At 47.3% G+C, this 18,994-nt stretch overlaps 1 protein-coding gene and 1 long non-coding RNA gene across 2 annotated transcripts; one reads left to right on the forward strand and one right to left on the reverse strand.

Annotated features, from left to right (window-relative positions):
• Positions 1 to 285: 285 nt before the first annotated feature.
• SLC46A2 (solute carrier family 46 member 2) lies at positions 286 to 9,409 on the forward strand (the record flags this gene model as incomplete). The annotated part of the gene is made up of 4 exons (XM_082656680.1): positions 286 to 1,405; positions 2,768 to 2,851; positions 3,263 to 3,419; positions 9,343 to 9,409. 4 exons carry the CDS (start codon positions 286 to 288, stop codon positions 9,407 to 9,409), a joined length of 1,428 nt encoding a protein of 475 aa, XP_082512806.1.
• On the reverse strand, positions 4,963 to 14,014 carry LOC309823984. Its single transcript, XR_014296883.1, has 3 exons — positions 13,887 to 14,014; positions 7,396 to 7,499; positions 4,963 to 5,099 (listed from the first exon to the last, which is right to left on the reverse strand). It is a non-coding gene; the product is annotated as an uncharacterized lncRNA (long non-coding RNA).
• Positions 14,015 to 18,994: the final 4,980 nt, after the last annotated feature.

Here is an 18,994-nt window from a genome sequence, read left to right on the forward strand (position 1 = left end):
CTCCAGACTCCCCCGCGCCTCGCTTCCCTGGGCCGCCTCCAGTCCGGCTCCGCCGCCGGGGGCGGAGCATGGCCCTTTTTGGTCCGGGTAGGCGTGGCCGTGGTCCCAGAGGCCCTGGGCCGCCCCGCTGGCTGCTGTCACTTGCGCCCTGCGCCTGGCTCAGCTCGGCTCGCAGGTTTCCCCGCGTGCACCCTGGCTGCGCGCCCGCCCTCCCTCCCTCCCGGGAGCAGCTGCGGCAGCAGCAGCGGGCAAGCCCCTCCCTCCATCCCCCATCGGAGAGACGACATGGGCCCGGGGACCACCTGCCCGTGCAGGGGCCCCCTGTCTCGCCCCCAGGTGTCGACCTGGATCGAGCCCGTGGTGGCCTCCACCCAGATGGCCGCCTCCCTCTACGACGCGGGGCTGCTCCTCGTGGTGAAGGCGTCCTTCGGAGTCGAGGCCTTGTCCAACCACAGCGCTAGCCCGGCGCCCCCGGGGGCTCTAGAGAACCAACAGCAGAGAGCCATCTCCAACTTCTACATCATCTACAACCTTGTGATAGGCCTGACACCCCTGCTGTCGGCCTATGGGCTGGGCTGGCTCAGCGACCGCTACCACCCCAAGATCTCCATCTGCATGTCTCTGCTGGGCTTCATGCTCGCCCGCCTCGCGCTGCTGCTCAAGGTGCTGCTGGACTGGCCCGTGGAGATGCTCTACGGGGCGGCAGCGCTGAACGGGCTGTGCGGTGGCTTCTCGGCGTTCTGGTCGGGGGTCATGGCCCTGGGATCCCTCGGCTCCTCGGAGGGCCGCCGCTCCCTGCGCCTCATCGTGATCGACTTGATCCTGGGCTTGGCGGGATTCTGCGGGAGCATGATCTCTGGGCACCTCTTCAAGCAGATAGTCGGGCACTCCAGCCAGGGCCTGGTGCTGACCGCCTTCAGCGTGAGCTGTGCCACCTGTGCCCTTTTCTACAGCCTCTTGGTGCTGAAGGTCCCTGAGTCCACGGCCAAGCCCAGCAAGGCTGTGGATACGGTGTCTGGCACAGTCTGCACGGATAACACCCTGGATCCTGATCCGACAGACAAGCAGCGTGTGATAAGGCACCCTTCGTCTCCTGCAAAAGCGAAGCCCAAGAAAACCATTATTGCTCTGCTCTTTGTGGGTGCTATCACATATGACCTGGCAGTGGTGGGCACAGTGGACATGATGCCCCTTTTTCTGCTGCGGGAGCCTCTGAGTTGGAACCAAGTGCAGCTGGGCTATGGTATGGCTTCAGGGTACACCATCTTCATCACCAGCTTCCTGGGCGTCCTGGTCTTCTCCCGCTACTTCCAGGACACCACCATGATCATGATTGGAATGGTCTCCTTTGCGTCTGGAGCCCTCCTCTTGGCTTTTGTGAAAGAGACATACATGTTCTACATTGGTGAGTCTGGCATTCTTGGGGAGGCAGGACAAGGACACTGCGCATCCCCCGAGTCACGGGGCTGACCCCAGGGATGCTGTGGTCTAGGTGTCCCAGCTCAGCACCGGAGATTATACCTGCTGTCTGGGAGACACAAGGGAGACAGGATTATGTGCACTTGAGCTTGTCGGTATTGTTACCGACAATGTGTGGCCCCTGAAATGTTACCAGAGTGGTGCCCAAAGCTCTAGGAAGTCAAGGGAGGGCTGGTCAGTGGTGCCTGGAGTCAGCAGAGAGCCTTCAGGATGCCCTCGAGTGGAGGAGATGGGGTTGAGTTTCTTCTCCCCAGTTTAAAAGGGATAAAACATTACGTAATCCAGCTGAAAAAGTCCTTTCATTAAAATCATTTCAATCCTTTTGGGTCAAGCACAAGCTTTTTAAAAAGAGAGAAAAATTCTCCATAAATGCCTTCCACAACCAATGTAATACATTCATTCCCTCAAGGAAGCAGAATGAAGTTCCTATCTGAGGACGAAGACAGCCCACAAGCAGAGAGCTCTGGCCCGTGCTCCAACAGACCTTTCTACAGTGATAGAAATGTTCTGTATCTTTCTGCCTAATACACTAGCTATTAGCCACGTATGGCTAGGAAGCCCTTGAAATGTGGCCAGTGCAACTTAACAGAATTTTTCGTACTATTTCATTTAAATTAATAGTCACGTGGCTGGCTAGTGGCTAACATATTCGAACAACTCAAGATGGTTCCCAGAGACCGTCCTTTGGCAGAGGTCACACAACTCAGAAAAACCCCTCACAACATGGCAAGATTACCTTTCGCCAGCTCCCAGTTCAACAGGCCGTGGGCAAGAGCCAGAGTCCCCCCTCCCCTTCCTTCCCTACCCCGCCCCCCCACACACCCGCCAAGGGATAATGAACAGGGCTTGAGGGAAGGAGGGGTGTGTGGCAGGTGAGTTAGTGGCACACATTTCTAGATGCAGTCTGCCAAAGCTCCTGGGACCATCTCCCAGAGGTGACGATGAACGGCAAGCGCAGACACCTCTCCCAGGAGGCAAGGAGCTCTGAGTGACATCAGCTCTACTTCCCTAGAAACAACTCTACCAATGAAGACACCCTTCACCCTCTGTCACCACTGTGCTTGGCACCTTGCAGACGGGTCTGCAGCAATGTGCTGGGAGAATCAGCCTGCCCGGGGCAGGGGGAGGAGGTGGGGGGGGGTCCTAGTCTGCCAGGAGAGAAACCATTTCTTCAAGGCCACATAGGATTGTGGGAGAGGGGGTAGGGGAGGCCTTTGCTCTATTCTAATTTACTCTTTGGCCAAGGCTGGGCTACAGTGAGGAGTGTTCTCCCGTGATTCCTTTCCAGCTCGGGCCGTCATGCTGTTCGCTCTCATCCCCATCACAACCATCCGATCGGCAATGTCCAAGCTCATCAAGGGCTCCTCTTATGGTGAGTGAAAGGAATTTCTCGGAGGTTCTCTCTGTGTGGACGGTTTCAGAGCCAGTCGGCTTGAGGCACAGGGTTTGGACTGGCAGAAGGCACAGGAGAGAGTTCCAGAAGCAGCCTTGAAGACACTAGAAACACACTGGTGTCCAACCAGAGTGGAGCGAGTGAGAGCAGGAGGGTGGGAAAGACTCGGAAAGTCAGCCGCTGAAAAGCCACGGTCAAAGGGAGATACTACCGTCCAGGGGCCACGGGAAGAGTCAGCTGGGTGGAGGCAAGGATCCTGCAAAATGAGCCAGGAAGACAGAGGGAGTCTGGGGAGGGGGAGGGGTCTCCTGAGAACCCCCCGGAGACTCAGCTCTCAGGGAACATGGAGGGACAGCTTAGTAACCTTGGTAACCTCGGTCCCTTCCACAGGAAAGGTGTTTGTCATCCTGCAGCTGTCCCTGGCTCTGACCGGGGTGGTGACATCCACCATGTACAACAAGATCTACCAGCTCACCATGGAGAAGTTCGTGGGCACCTGCTTTGCCCTCTCCTCCTTTCTCTCCTTCCTGGCCATCATCCCGATTGGGTAAGACAGAACCAGCGTCTGCTCTTTGGGCTGGGGCCTGGGGCTTAGGTCAAGGACTGCTGGAGCATTTCCAGCCCATTATCATAAAGTATTGTTTATTTTCGACAATTACACAATGGGTTCTGAGTAGGCTCTCTCACAGAGAAAAAGTTCTCCTGTTTCCCCAAACTAATAATTGGAGATTTGGAAATTCCCTCAAGTTATAAGTAGTAAACAGAGGGCCCTAACAAGCTAGCTCACTTCCTGGCGGTTTTGTAATACAACTTATTTATAGGCAACTCATATACTTCCTTGTAATCAGGGGCTGGGATTAGAAACCTTCTTGTACCACTCAGACCTCTTTTGTTTAGTCTCCTTTAGGTGAGAGTCAGCCGGCCTCACTTCCAGGTACTCTTTCTTGTCTGTACCTTCCAAGGGCTTGGCAACTTCTGTGCTCAGTGCCCTTTAAATCTCATGGCCACTGGACTGTGTGAGCTTCCCTGTAGGACGTGGGCGATTCCTTTGATCTCTCTGGGGGAATTTTCTTGTTTGCAAAACAAGAGCGCTGAAGTCTGGAAGATAACAGGCAGGAGGAAGGATAGAGAAGCAAAGGAGGGGTACTCCAGGCCCATGGGGAGAGTGCCAGCCTAGATCGTCACCAAAATGGACCACATCGAACAGTCTAGTCTTCGACCAGCCCCATCCAAGGGAAATACGGTACGAGCCACAAGTACAAGCCATATTATGTGATTTAAAATTTTCTAGTAGCCACGTTTAAAAACAATAAAATAACAGGTGAAATGATTTTAATAACATTTGATTTGGCCCAATAGATCCAAAATATCTTTGTAATCAATTTATGAAATCAATGAGTCTTTTAAAGTAAATCTTCAAAATCTGGTATTTTATACGATCTGGTATTTTATACTGACAGCACACCTCAATTTGGACTCCATTTGAACACCTTTCAAGTGTTCAGTAGCCGATGTTAACTAGTGGCTACATATTAGCTCAGTTTCGGTCTGTTTAGGCCCCCTAAGGTGTGGTTATCTCACACTTGTATCAGTCCCACCAGAGGATTATTGATATCCGCAGTAAGATACAAGGGACTTGACATAGATTTGCATTTTAAAGGGACCAGTAGTAGCACACCAGAGCCCTACATATCAGTATCGGTGGTGTTATAGGCAGCAGAGTAGACCAGAATTGAAGGCAGGTTGGAAGTGGGAAGTGGATGGTGGAATTCTCACCATCGTCTTTGAATTCTCACATTGCATTGCATAGGTCCCTGCCTGCACAGAAGGCTGAGCCTCCTGAGACAGGAGCCATCAATCATGAAGGCTCTTTGCTTTATTTCATAGTTGAGAAAATAATAAGATGCGGATCAAACAGCTGAGAGAATTTGTACAAAACAGCAGACTTGATTACTAGTGCCTTCTTGGGCCAGTTCTCATTTTCTCAAGGTGTGGGACTGAGCCAGACCTGTCCTCAAGCTGCCCAGCCCTTAGGCCTTTTCATGTGCCACTGTTTTCATTAGAGTCTCAGCTGAATAGGTTGGGTTTAGCTAGAGCTGACCCACAATGCAAACTTCTCAGGAGTCCCAGCTCTCTGTCCATGTGAGTAATGGGTTAGTAGCCGTGCCGCTTGTAAGTTATCCAGTCCTGTTTGATTGGCAGTTGGTTGAAATATAGTCTCTTTGACCTAAACAAATCAACAAAAAACAACAAAAGAAAACAAGTCTGACTAGTTAATGTGTGTCATAGCTAGAGATATAAACAAATGAAAGCATTGAGAATATGCAATAATTGGTTCTTTTCTGCAGTTTCATTGCTTCATATGTGTGCTAAGGAGATGCTTTCCCTTTTTTAAGAGACTTTGGGGTGCATGAAACAGGTGTGCTGCCCTTGACACCTACCCCCCAATGTACTATGTAACATGCACCTGGACCCAGCCCTACACTGTGTGCATGGAATCTTGATTAAGATATGCACGATCTTCATGATCTTATATCACAGAAGCAGGGACAGGATCTTGAACCAGTCTTAAGTAACTGAATGCTTATGTGAATTGAGGCACTTAAGTAGTTGCTAATTGTTTCCCTCTGCTGTAGACATTTAGCTGTAGCGGGACCCATGTGCAACCGAAGCCTCCTTTGCTTGCTGTACATTGGAATCACCTGGAGAGATTTAAAAACTACTGATGTCTGGCTCCTACCCGCAGAGATTTTGACTCAGTCGATCTGGGATGCAGCCTGGGCATGGGAATGTTTTAAAGCTCTCCAGTTTATTCGGATATACAGCCAAGGTTGAGAACCTCTGGTATAAAGGGAGTTTTTCTATTACCTTTCCCTTCCACGAAGTGGCAAGTAAATAAGATCCTGAAAAATTATTACAAGAGGCCAAGGCTGCACCATCAATCATTAAGCGCTATTAGCAGGAAAGACCAGAACTCTCTAACCACAGAAAGAAAAGCTACATTCCAATGACATAAAAGCCCAGGAAGACGTGTCACAGCAGGGAGTGGAGGAGGCCATGGAGGGCAGAAGGCTGGGAGGAGAGGTTCCTGGGCTGAGCTGCCAACAGCCCATCTGCAGGAAGGGTGTGCGGCCCCAGCCCTTCCTGGTACCAAAGTGAGTCAATTTCATGTCACCGTGAGAACCTGGCCTCTCCTGCTTGTTGTTCTTTACATGCGACAGGGAGATGCTGAGGGAATAACTGTCTGGCTCTGCCCATCCGCAACCCACTGGCCACCCAAACCTCGTGCTTCATAGAGAAAACAGATGCCATCAGAGGAGAGTAGGCTCATTTTCTCCAAAGTAGATCTACAAGCCTACGTTCTTTTGCATCCATCCTGTTCTTCTCCTCCCTACAACCTCTCTGAAAGATAATAATAGCAAACACTTAAACAGCCCTTATTATGTGTGGGGCACTACTTTAAATATTTCATATATTTTAACCTTCTCAAACAATCCTCTGAGACAATTACTATTTTATCCCCATTTTGCAGATGAAGAAACAGACTCTAAGATGTCATGTAACTTGCCTAAGATTACAGAGCTAATAAGTGGCAGAGACAGGATTTGAACCCAGGCAGTTGGTTCTCAGCCACTCCTTGACTTGCTTCTTAGAAGAGTCCCTGGGTACCTGGGTGCCACCTCTCCCCTTCTCCTTAGAGAGCTTACTTGCACTACTTAGCTGCTCCCTCTCCTGAATTCTTCCTATCAGAAGTGACACGTGATCTACCACCCTCTCTCCTCCTTTGCTACAGCCATGTTCTCCAGTTCTGGTCTACACCTGGTCTACATTGATTCTACCTCCAACACATGCCTCCAATTCACCCTTTTCTCTTTATGCCTACTGCTGCCACCCAAGCACTTGGGGGACCAAATTCGCCTCTGAGCCGTTCTCCCCACATCCACACGTGTTCCCCTCTCATCCTCTCTCCACCAGGTGGCCAGAGCAATTTCCTTCGAGTGTACATCAGTTCACATCATCTCCTGCCCAAAGCTCTGCGCTCGGCTTTCACTGCTCTTAAGACCCCAATTTCTTACCGTGGACAACAGGTCCTTCATGACGCAGCCTCCCACTCCTGCCACTAACCACCCTCCCCATTCTATGCTTCAGCCCCAGGAGCCTACCCTCGTGCTCTTTCCCCTTCCTTACCCACACATCCTTCTTAACACAACTTAGCTGTGGTCTTAAGTTGAACACCATTTTCTCAAAGAGCATTTGAGAAAAATCCCCTTCTCAATCTAACTTCGATCCTTCTAGTGTATGCTCCCCAAGCTTCCTATACTCTTCCTTCATAGCGTGATAGTTGATGATTATTTAGTGATTATCATGTTTTACAACCTTGCTCACTAACTAGACCGTAGGCTCCCTGAGGGCAGGAACCACACCTGTTTGGCTCACCTCATAGCCTGTGTCCAGCAGAGAGCTTAGTGTGTACTCAAAGTATTTAATGAATGAAAAATCTGTCAGAAGGGTGTGACACCTACTAGCCAGCACTGCCGACCGTCCATATCCCAGAGCTGCCTGTTGACTGGCCATGAAGTCAGGGGTTGGCCATCACCGTATCAACGAAAATTGATCAACAGTCAATCTAAGAAAGAAATAGAAAATTTTAGTCATGCTATCCCAAGGATTATAACCCGGGAGACAGTATTTCAGAAAACTCTGAGGACTGTTCCACCTGTTAGAGGTCAAGGCACAGTTACATAAGCTGTTTTTTGAGTTTTTTAAAAATTAATTTATTTTTGGCTGTGCTGGGTCTTCGTTGCTGCGCGTGGGCTTTCTCTAATTGTGGCGAGCGGAGACTACACGGGCTTGCGGTGCACAGGCTTCTCATTGCAGTGGCTTTTGTTGGGGTGCACGGGCTTCAGTAGTTGTGGCACACAGTCTCAGCAGTTGTGGCTCACGGCCTTAGTTGCTCCGCGGCTTGTGGGATCTTCCCGGACCAGGGCTTGAACCCGTGTCCCCTGCATTGGCAGGTGGATTCTTAACCACTGCGCCACCAGGGAAGCCCTACATAAGTTTTTCAGACAATGGGTTATACATCAAAGTAACATTGCCGGGCGGGGTGGGGGGGCGAGGGATAAATTAAGAGTTTGGGATTAACATGTACACACTACCATATATAAAGTAAGTAAACAAGGACGTACTTTATAGCACAGGGAACTATACTGAGTATCTTGTAATAAACTATAATGGAAAAGAATATATACATGAATCACTTTGCTGTGATCACACTCGAAACTAACAGGACATTGTAAATTAACTATACTCCAATTTTAAAAAATTTCCCAATATGGACCAGAAAACAAAACCAAAGTAACATATTGACAGTTTACATAGCCCAACAAGGTGAGCAGTGGGTTATTGTGAGCCCTTACAGGATTGAGACAGGAATGTGAACTCCTAGGGCGTCACCTTGCTGGCATCAGGAGGAAATTGCTTCTTTTTTTTTGGTGAGTAGGAATTCCTGTGTCTTCTAAGGGGATCTAGTTAGCGTATAATGCAGGCACACAGTGCACACTAAAGGGGAGGAGGTAGTTGCTCAAATGGGCAGAGAATCTTAGGTTTACAAGTTTTCTTGTCCCGCCTTTTTAATTTATCAACCACGTGGCTGTGCTGTCATGGTCCACAGTAGGGAGGGGTGAGCTGTGGAGTCAGACCTACAACCGGAGTTCATGTGGTCCTGGGCTAGCAGCCTCTAAGTCTTGGCTTCCCTCTTACCAGCTCTGTCATACCATGAGCTCTAAGTACAGTAAGTGCTCCCCCCGTGGAGAGCCCTGGGGCTCATGGAAGGTGGGGAATCAGTGTTTGGAAGTTTCCACAAAGCTTTTCCTTAGAAGGGTTTGGATTTATGTTCACACCCCATCCAGCAGCTCCAGATGTGGTCCATCCATCAGGAGGAACTGTGTGCCAGCTTAGAACCTGAGGTTCCTAGAGCTCAAAACAGTTGAGAAAACAGAGGACACCAGAGGTCGAAGGACATGCCAAAGGTCACAAAGACTTCTAAGATTTCAACTAGAGCTCCTCATTCCTATGCATTCACTTATCTCCAAATATTTCTAAACAATGTAATGATTTATGGAAGAGAGAAAAGGGCTATGGAAAGGCAAAAGAGGATGCAGCTAATTCTGCGTGGGATGAGCAAAACTTGATCTTGAGGTCCATGTGGGAGTTCATCATCGGGCAGAAGTGAGATGGAAAGAGACTCCAAGAAAAGGAAAATGTAGATGCAAAGGGCTCTTGATGTTATGGGACAGGAAGGAGGCTGGAGTGAGAGAAGTTCCCTCGGGCCCTCTCCCTTCATGCAGTACAGCATTCTGCTGCCATAACCGATAGAACCCCCTAGTCTACCAGTGATAAAGAGGTGGCCAGAGACCTCCCCGCCCTGTTCCAGCTGTTCTCTCATAATTCTCTATTGTAAATTCTTACAGCATCGTGGCCTATATGCAAGCCTCGTGGTTGCAGCATGGAGACATCACAGAGAAAGGAAGGTGCTGAACTGCGGGAGCCGGAAACACCAGCAATGGCCGGGGCCCCCAAAGTCTACCCATTGCTCAAGAAACCCGAGTTCCAGCCAGAGTCAGCTTCAGAGCGACTTGCTCTGGCTCAAGGGTCCTAGTGGGTAGGGAAAAGCATTTTCCTGGTGATGGAGAAAGTTTCTCAGCTTTCAGATATCACTATCAGTCAGAGGTTAGGTTCTGCAGACAGAGTGTGAACTTTCATATGAAGGCCGCACACACAGCCATACCAGACACTGAAGCCCCTTTTCTTCCAGGAATGGAAGGGGCTTCTGTCTGGTATGAGGGCTCCAACATATGGTAACTAGTCACACCCAGGAGTCCTGTGTGAGAACTCAAAGGCACACATTTTCAAGAGCCCGAGGGGGACAGGGAAGGGATGTTTTGTAAGAACTGCCAACAGTGAACGTCAGTCAATATTTTTTAAATTAAAATAGAAACTTGAAAAAAAGGTAGCTTTCTTCCCGGAAGGCCTTGTTATCTGTGAACAACTAACTCCAGAGAAATCTGGAGCTCAGGCATTTGACTTCAGGGTAGTTTTGCTGTTACTGTTGTTTTTAAGAAGCAAATATCAAAAGGCTTTCTTCAAAGGAATATAATTGGATACTTTCAGTCAACTGATCCCGAAAGTCACCATATTTCCCAAAGTGGGAGGTGTAAACGGAGAGGGGTGATATACTAAGAGCCATTTTATTTTGAGGTACTTATTTTTACAGCCTATTTTAATTATGTGTATAAAAGACTCACCTCCTAATAAAATCAACATTCACAGCATGCGTGTGTGAATCATTCTTTCTTTGGTCAGGTTCCCACCAGAACTCAGACATAGCATTCTCAGACTAGGGTTAAACTTAAAGCTTGCAAATGCTTAAAAGCTAGCATTTAAATCTCAGAGCATTTGGGCTCAGAGTTGTATCGCTGATCCCTTCTTTATGCCACATCTACTAAGGTCCCGGCACCGCGCTAGGTGCTGAGATGCAGCAAGAGCACGACAGCTCCTGCCCTCCCAGTGTGCTATCGAATGGGTGGAGCAGGCAGAACAGGAGGCAACAACGATGTATCCTATAGTAAACGCTAACATAAGGGAGCATATAATGCAGATACAAGAGCGCAGGGAGGGCTTCTCAGAAGAAGTGGCGTAAGACTGGAAAGATAAGGAGTTATCAAGGTGGGACGCTGAGGGACGTTCCAGGCAGAAAGAACACGCTGGAAGGCCTGAAGGTGAAAATATCCCCAAATATACGAAAGCAACGTGAGGGGAGAAAAGAGGGACGGAGGGAGAGGTATCCAGGGCAATGGAATCAAGAGGTGAGATTGGAACAGTGAGGAGGAACAACATCAAGACAGAGCCTTTAAAAAGTCTCTTTATACCTAGAATAGTCAAATTCATAGAGTCAGAAAGTACAGTGGTATGCCAGCAGGTGGTGGGGTGGGGAGGCGGAATGGGGAGTCAGTGTTTAAAGGGGACAGAATTTCAGTTTAGGAAGGTGAAAAATTTGGGAGATGATGATGGTGAGAGCTGCACGACAATGTGAATGTACTTAGTGCCACTGAATGGTACAGTTAAATATGGGTAAAATAGTATGTTTTATATTATGTGACTTTTACCACAAAAAAATTTTTTTTTAAGTTTCTCTTTAGAAGTGCACATCAAAACTACAATGACGTACCACCTCATGCCAGTCAGAATGGCCATTTAAAAGTCTACAAATAACACATGCTGGAGAGGGTGGGGAAACCCTCTTACACTGTTGGTGGGAATGTAAATTGGTGCAGCCATGGAAAACAGTATGGAGGTTCCTCAAAAACTAAAAATAGAGTCACCATATGATCCTGCCATCCCACTCCTGGGCATGCATCTGGAGAAAACCGTAATTCGAAAAGATATATGCACCCTAATGTTCACTGCAGCACCACCTACAATAGCCATACATGGAAACAACCTAAATGTCCATTGACAGATGAATGGATAAAGAAGATGTGATACATATATACAATGGACTACGACTCAGCCATTGAAAAGCATGAAATAATGCCATTTGCAGCAACATGGATGGCCCTAGACATTATCATACTAAGCGAAGTAAGTCAGACAGAGAAAGACAAATACCACATGATATCACTTATATGTGGAATCTAAAATGCAATACAAATCAACATCTCTATGAAACAAAAACAGGCTCACGGATATAGAGAACAGACTTGAGGTTGCCAAGGGAAAGGCGGGGGAGGGAAGGAATGGTAGTTTGGGATTAGCAGAGGCAAACTATTATATAGGATGGATAAACAACAAGGTCCTACGGCACAGTACAGCGAACTATATTCAACAGCCTGTGACAAACCATAATGGAAAAGAATATGAAAAAGAATATATATAACAGAAGAAATTAACAACACGGTAAATCAACTCCACTTCAATAAAAAGTTTTTTTAAAAGGAAAAAATAGTTTCTCTTTAGAGTAATGGCATAGGTGTTGAAAGGTTTTAAGCAGGAACATGGAATGCTTACCTCTGTCTTAGAAAGAGGACTCCCGCAGCACTGAGAATGAATTGGTGGAGGAAGGAGTGGGCAAGACTTGCAGAAGGAAGACGAGCAGAGAGACCTCTGCATGAATCCAGGTGAAGGATGTTGGTGGACCGACACTGGGTAAGAAGCTATGAGGATGGAGAAAGGTTAGATGGACTTGGAGAAATATTTGCAAGCTAGAGGTCAACAGAAGTTGGTGTGGATAAACTGCAAAGGGTGAGGTAGAGGGAGGCAAGAATGACTCAGATCTGGGGTTCAGGCAACCCCAAATCTCCTTCCTGAGGAGGCAGAGATCCTCGCTGAGACAGGCAACAGCGGCAGAGAAGGTGGGATGGGGAAGATGAGTTCAAGGCCATGCTCTACCTCGCTAAACAAACTCTCACCAATATGCTCATTCCTCTGGACCACCTAGCCTCTCCAACCCTAGCCCCTGAACCGGTCCCCCAACCTAAATGAATCTGATCATTGGCTTCTCCATTCCTGTCCTAAAAAACCTGCTCTTAACATCTAGAATAATTTCCTTGTTTGTCCACATTGACCCTGCCATAAACGTGTGGGTTTTCACCTAAGCTGGGCTCTCAACACCCTAGTATTGACTCTTTTTCAACCCCACCTGTCACCAGGGCAGTAGTGTCACACCTTTTCCGCTTTCTCCAGGTCTTCTAGCAGACGTGCTAACCCATTGGTTCTCAAAGTGTGGTTCCTGGGTCAGCATCATCAGCATCCCATGGGAACCTATTAGAAATGCAAATTCTCAGGCCCTACCCAAATCAAACTCTGGGGGTGGGGCCCCAAAACTGGTGTTTTCACAAGCTCTCAGGCTTAGGAACCACTGTTCTAAGCTATGGGCCTTTTTCTCCTTACGAACTTTTGCTGAGTCCCCCTCCTCCTCTCCCTGCATCCTTAATTCTTGAGGCCCCCAAAGCCCTGCCCTTGGTTCCCTTCCCAGGTAATCTCGTCTACCAGAACTCTCTTTCCAACAATCTAGTCAACACCTCCCCCTGGGTTTCCTCAAACGTAAGTCCAAACCAAATTCTTCTCCTACCCCACCATCTAAGCCTATCCTTCACCTTCTGTTTTCCTCTTGATTGATTTCATATTTCAGTAAATGGCATCACCTCCCAGCTCCCAGGCTGGAAATCTCCAAGTAATCTCTGACCCCCTCCCCTCACCACAGAAATCCATCCCCCTTTCTATCACTTCTTTTTTATGATCTAGTCCCATCTATTCCCCAGACCTTCAGTCTGACTACAATCCTCCATCATACTATTTTCATAATCTTCTTTAAAGGAAAACAGTTTAAAAAATGATATATCTCCCTTTTAAATTTTCAACTGGCAAAGCACACAGGAAGGACTGTTATGGGAACATCCTTGATGTTTAAGTTGGCCATATTTGAACAATAGGACAAGTCTTTCCATAAGTGTTATCACATAATGTGGGCCCAGCAGACCCTTAGGTGCAGACCATTATTGCTAGTCCTATCGGCAACCTTCCAGGAAAGGCATGTCTTCATTTCAAAGATCATAATACTGAATTTCAGAGAGATGTGACTTGCCCAAAGCCACATACCTAGAAAGTAGAAAAGCTGACATTTGATCCCAAATCTCTTATCCCACACCTTGCTGCCTCATTCTGTATAACTGAAGCCTTATATTAATGGTGTCTACTATCCGTAAGCCAAGTTTAGCACCAGTTTAAGTCCATTTCCAGTGCATTGCCATCATTAGGTAAGCTTAACTGAGCATTCTGGTCTCTAATTTACAACACACTTGCACGCTCAAGTGAGCTACAGACATTTCTTCTTTCTTTACAGATTTTTTTAAAACGTAGGAATCAAAAAAAAAAAATCCGGAAATGACTGGCTCTCAGAATATGACATTGTGCTTTGCTACGGGATAGAATAGGAAGAAATCCTTTATGTAATTACCTGCGCTGGCTGCCAGCCTTCCTGCCAGTCACGGTTACAGATGGACATTGGGTGGTTTCTTCATGTCCTCAGATTGGTGTCACCTTGTAAGATGTAGGAGAGGGCAAACTGAGGACAAGTCCAAAAAGAAATGAAGAATAAAAACAGTTAAATTATAGGGTTTTTTCCTGTCGCTATGCATATCCTGATTCTTGCAGGCAAATGGATACCTCTTCAGAGAAAATAACAAAAGGCACGCATGTTTCCCTATCCTATAAAGCCGTACAAACGGAACGTGACTCAAGGTAAAGAAAGCGTCTTTTATAGGTTTATTGGTCCATTACTTTAAGTTAATTGAGGTAAGGAAACCTGTTTTAAATTTACAAGCTAACAGTTTATCAAGCAATACAAATTCTTTTGTTTACCTTGAAATGTAATACTAATCCCATAGTACACAATGGACAGAATTTTTTATACGCAGATATATGAAAAAAACGTGGACAAAAACCTCATGCCAGCATCAAAAATGCAACAAGAACTTTTTTCTCTTTATAATCTCTGGGTTCCATAACAAAAGAAAAAAAAAGGTGACATTCTTTTTAAAGTTTGGTAGCTTCATGAAACAAAGACTTTGATCTGGAAATAAGTTGCCTTCTCATCTAGGACACACATTCTCAAGCACATTTATTTATTTTTTTTCCCACAGCTTTTGATGTGGCTGAACAGCAGCATGGAGAGAAGAGCACACATTTACACGGAGGACTTGATCAATACCTCAGGGTTTTTCTTGTAAAATTTTAAATGTAAAGAATGATTTCTAAAATAATAAACAGTCCATAATTTGGACATGACCTAAGCAAAAGGTTTTTTTTTTGCTTGTTTGTTTGTTTTTCCAACAGTTAAAATACAAGTTAGAAAGTTTGCTGGCAGCTTATTTCACGGGAATATATCAGATGTACATCATGTCTGAACGCATTCCCGACACACAGACATCAAGGGAACAGGTACAAGAGTACAACGGACCAAAACCTCAGGGGTGCCCAGGAGAACGGTGCTGACTGCTAAGAACTGCTGGTTTGTTATTCGACGGGGGCCCAGCTGACACGGGCCTTGTTTTATCTCACTGAGTCACATTTTTGTTTGCAATGTACTTTCCCCTCCCCACTTCCCCACTGGGGAAAAAGCAACCCCCCTTCCCTCCTTCCGGTATCAGTTGTGACTGGAGGGATGGTCTGAGACTGTGAGCCAGCCTGTCGCACAGGGGAGCTGGCAGGTGTCACCTGCTCACACCTGGCCTACCGGCCACCCAGAATCACCCGGTGAGAGGGCAGCGCCGCCCAGAGAGGCGCACGTGCTGTCCCCAATCACTGGTTTTAATAGTAAAAGCTCTCTGACAAAGGACTAAATTACGCGTGTCAACAGCACGTTTCGCGTTTTTGGCATTTCAACCTGCGGAGAATTTCTATGTAAAATATGCTGCTCTGAGGCCCCCACGGTATCTTTTAAGAAGCTGTTCTACAGAATCAGGGTAAACATTTAATATTGTCATAATCTATAGAGTTCTCTGTATCTAAGTGATTTGTCGGTGCTGATACCGTAATATCAAAAATGTGCCAAAAGGCACTAAATTAATCTTTCACACTTTAAAACAACAACGACAACAACAACAAAAAGGTTTTGTGGTCCCTGTGTTTCCTTACATTATCAAAAATATCATTTGGCAATAGCAATACTTAGCTTTCTCCTCCCAAAAGGCAGCCCTAATTATGAACCTCACTTTCTTGCTTGTTTCTTTAAGAGGAACAAAGACTGGCTATGTTAGGCCTCAAGTATTTAAACTGAACAACTGATTACATCTCTAAAAACTCTTTCTATCCAGAATCTAAAAAACAGTAGTTGAAGAATAAGGCATATTAGCAGGTGTTGACAACTTCTCAAAAAGTAGAGTTAGGCTTTTAACAGTCTGTGGCATTTCTAAAAGTCTGGATTTGTTGACTTTCAAGTGCTAAATACACAAAATGTTTATGAATCAGACAAATATCTTACTGGTTTGTTAACGTTATTTTTTCAAAGCACTTATTTACAGACTATCTACAGTAGTAAAAACTACCTCGATAACATATTTCTTCTGCCACACGGAAGGGGTCAGACAGTCACACCCGGAGAGCATTTCAAAGACATCTGATTAAGAAAAAACAGTCACACTCCCTGTAACTGCCCCCCACCCCAAACCTTTTCTAACGTAGACAGCCCTGCGCATGCTCTGATCTGTGCAACTATGGAGAGACCAGACATCCTTAATACAGAAAGCAAAACCACCTATTGGGTGGGTTGATGAAAAATCAGGTTCCTGGTTTATTCACTGAATTAACAAACCGCAAAGAGGCGAACAACTCCCAACACACCCAGCTCAATCTGTAGGTCTGGCCCGGGGGATGGCAGGTAAATTTGAGGGAAATGTCATCTGAATAGAGAAAACACAGTAAGTGAGAGGGCGTGTTCAATCTGGTGGCACATGGAGGATTTTTGAAAGGGAGAAGGTACACCCAAATTCCCAAAACAATTTTGCAGACAGGGATGGCCAAAGCAGTGTTACCCCAGCCTCAGGATGAGATGACCCAGTTTCCACAGACCTTGAAAGTAGGCGTCTGGGAAGGTGGGGGCCAGGACTGGTGTGCCGTACCCTGACAACAGGCAGACCTGTGTTGGGTCTTGGGATGGGTTAAAACTGGGCTCTACTCTGGCTGCTCTAAAGGGCCGTTTCTGCTCAGAAGACAGGCTGCTCTGGCCCTGGCTCTCCCACCACTCTCACCAGCTCAGGACACAGGGCAGAGGAGGACTCTTGTGTGGCCCAACGAATGGCATCAAAACAGAGCCAGGTGCCCGTGATTTCAATGCTATCAACAGCAGGGCCAAGTCACACAACCTCTGGGTGCCTCTTGGGCTGATACCGTCCCAAGGGAAAGTCCATGTGCACACTGCCACACGGCATCGTGCCCTTCTCTAAACAGAACAGCCCATCGTCCCAACACAAATGGCAGCCTCACAGGAAACGAGCAGCAGGTGTGCATTTAATTCCCTTGTGTGGACAGCCACTGAGAAAACACATTCAAGTCAGTAACATGAAGGACACACTCTGGGTGTGGCTGAAATTTGGCATGAAGACAAACTTAGGTTACATCCACCACCATCCCCAGAGTCGTGCTGGTATTTGTTATTTCAGCCATAGAAAGGTGTGTGGTGGGTTCAATGAGCAGCACGGTGAAATAAGAGCCCGTCACGTCCATAATCACACTTTTCTGAGGTCACCCAGGAATCATCGTTAAGTCTTAAAAAATGATAAAATCGAACCCCAAACCTGGCTCGAGCAGGGGCAGTGGTTCCTTGCTTTGAGCAGAGCAGCCTAGAGTCTTCTTGGAGATCCAGCATGTGGTAAGGACGAGCAGTGTCCATATCGGCTGCAAATCGCAACTGCTCTCTTCAACCTCACCTGCATCTTTAAGATCTGCTCAGTTTCTAGGAATTCTCTCTTCTGCCCTAGCCTGGATCTCTCACCCAGGTGAACTGAACCTTTCACTTCCCCGGCCCGGGGACAGCTGACAGGGATGACTTTCCACTCCACTGCCACGTGCTCAAGTCTCAACCTGTCCACGTGTGTCTGCCTGAGGTAAGACACATCCTCAAGCAAAAACCTCTTGGAAAATAAATACAAGAGAGGAGTCAGTGATCTCAGCACCCCGACTTTTGTGGAGCCAAGAAGGATGGGGTGATGAAGCCTCTACGGGCCAGTCTTTGGCACATAAGTCTCTGGGTTACACTTCTCACGGGGAATCACCTTCATGCTGATGGAGGTGGAGAGGTGAAGGCTTGGGGCTGCTGACCCTCGGGGGCCCGAGGGAGCCGCGGGGGTGGGAAGGGCTGGAGGGCCTCCTCCGCTGCCTACTGTCCCTGGCATTCTGCGCCAGCCTCCTCACCTCATCAGATGCCAGCCAGAAGTAAGGGACAAAGGTCCCTTTTCTGGAAAGACCATTTCTCCAAGGAAGGCTGCAAGATACCCTGGTCCTCCAAGCTCTGCTATCAATGGCACGCTGGAGGTCGGTTTGCCTTTTCCAGCTCTCTCTGGAGCCTTAAAGCACAGGCACATCACAGGGAGACCAAACAAACAGAGAAAGATAAAAGCCCAAGATGCCTGCATCCCTTCAGAACCAGTCTTCTGCCTCCAATAATGTAAGGGGATGACTGTGTACCCCAACCCCTTCCCCTTCCCCATATATCCTAGCAAGGAACCTGATGGTTTTTTCTTTTTTTTTTTTTTTGGTAGGGCTGCCTTCTTGCCCATCTAACCCTTCCACAGGAATGTGCCTGGGCTTCGGCAACTAGCAGCAGACTAGAGTCTAGTCTTCCTGGAACTCCTTCCACAGTTCTTTCCAAGCTTGCATCACACTGGACAACATTTTTAAAGCATACGTTCCACCAGGCAAGACTTCACATGTTCCCAAAGATAAGCATTCGCCTCTGGGTCAGTCTAGAGTTTTCTGCCAAATAGCCATAGGAGGCCATCAACCCACTATCACATGCATGCCCCGATTCCACCAGCAAGCTTTCAGGCTGGACCTGGACGTCGACACCCACACCAACAGGATGGTTTAGAGGTAGAAGGAAACACTGACTCACCACTCGGGGTCTATGGACTGTTCTCACCCTTCTGCTTCAATGAATCATCTCTAATTGTACCAAACAGAAAATTCACATCAAAGGATTTCAGAATGGCACAAATGGGGTCTAACAGTGTGCACAAGTACCAACTGATATACAAATTATCACTTAAACCGCCACTTTTTCAAACACGGTGAAGCAGAACCAAACTGTCCTGGGCTGTCCAACGGCTGCCCCACCAGCATCACAGCCGTGGCTGCCCCAAGATCTGCAGCTAGAAGCGGAATGCAGTGACCTCAGCAGTCTGCACGTTGACCAGTATTTGCAGGTTCACTTGCAAACGCAGCAGTGTCTCAGCACAGCTGTTTTATTAAAAAAAAATAATCCTACCGCTTATTTGAGGCTCAGATTTGTAATTTTAGAGAGATGAGCCACAGACGAGAGAACACAAACATGACACAGGTAGTTTTAAC

The sequence above is a fragment of the Grampus griseus genome (genome assembly GCF_964374135.1).
Source record: "Grampus griseus genome assembly, chromosome: 6".
Lineage (NCBI taxonomy): Eukaryota > Metazoa > Chordata > Mammalia > Artiodactyla > Delphinidae > Grampus > Grampus griseus.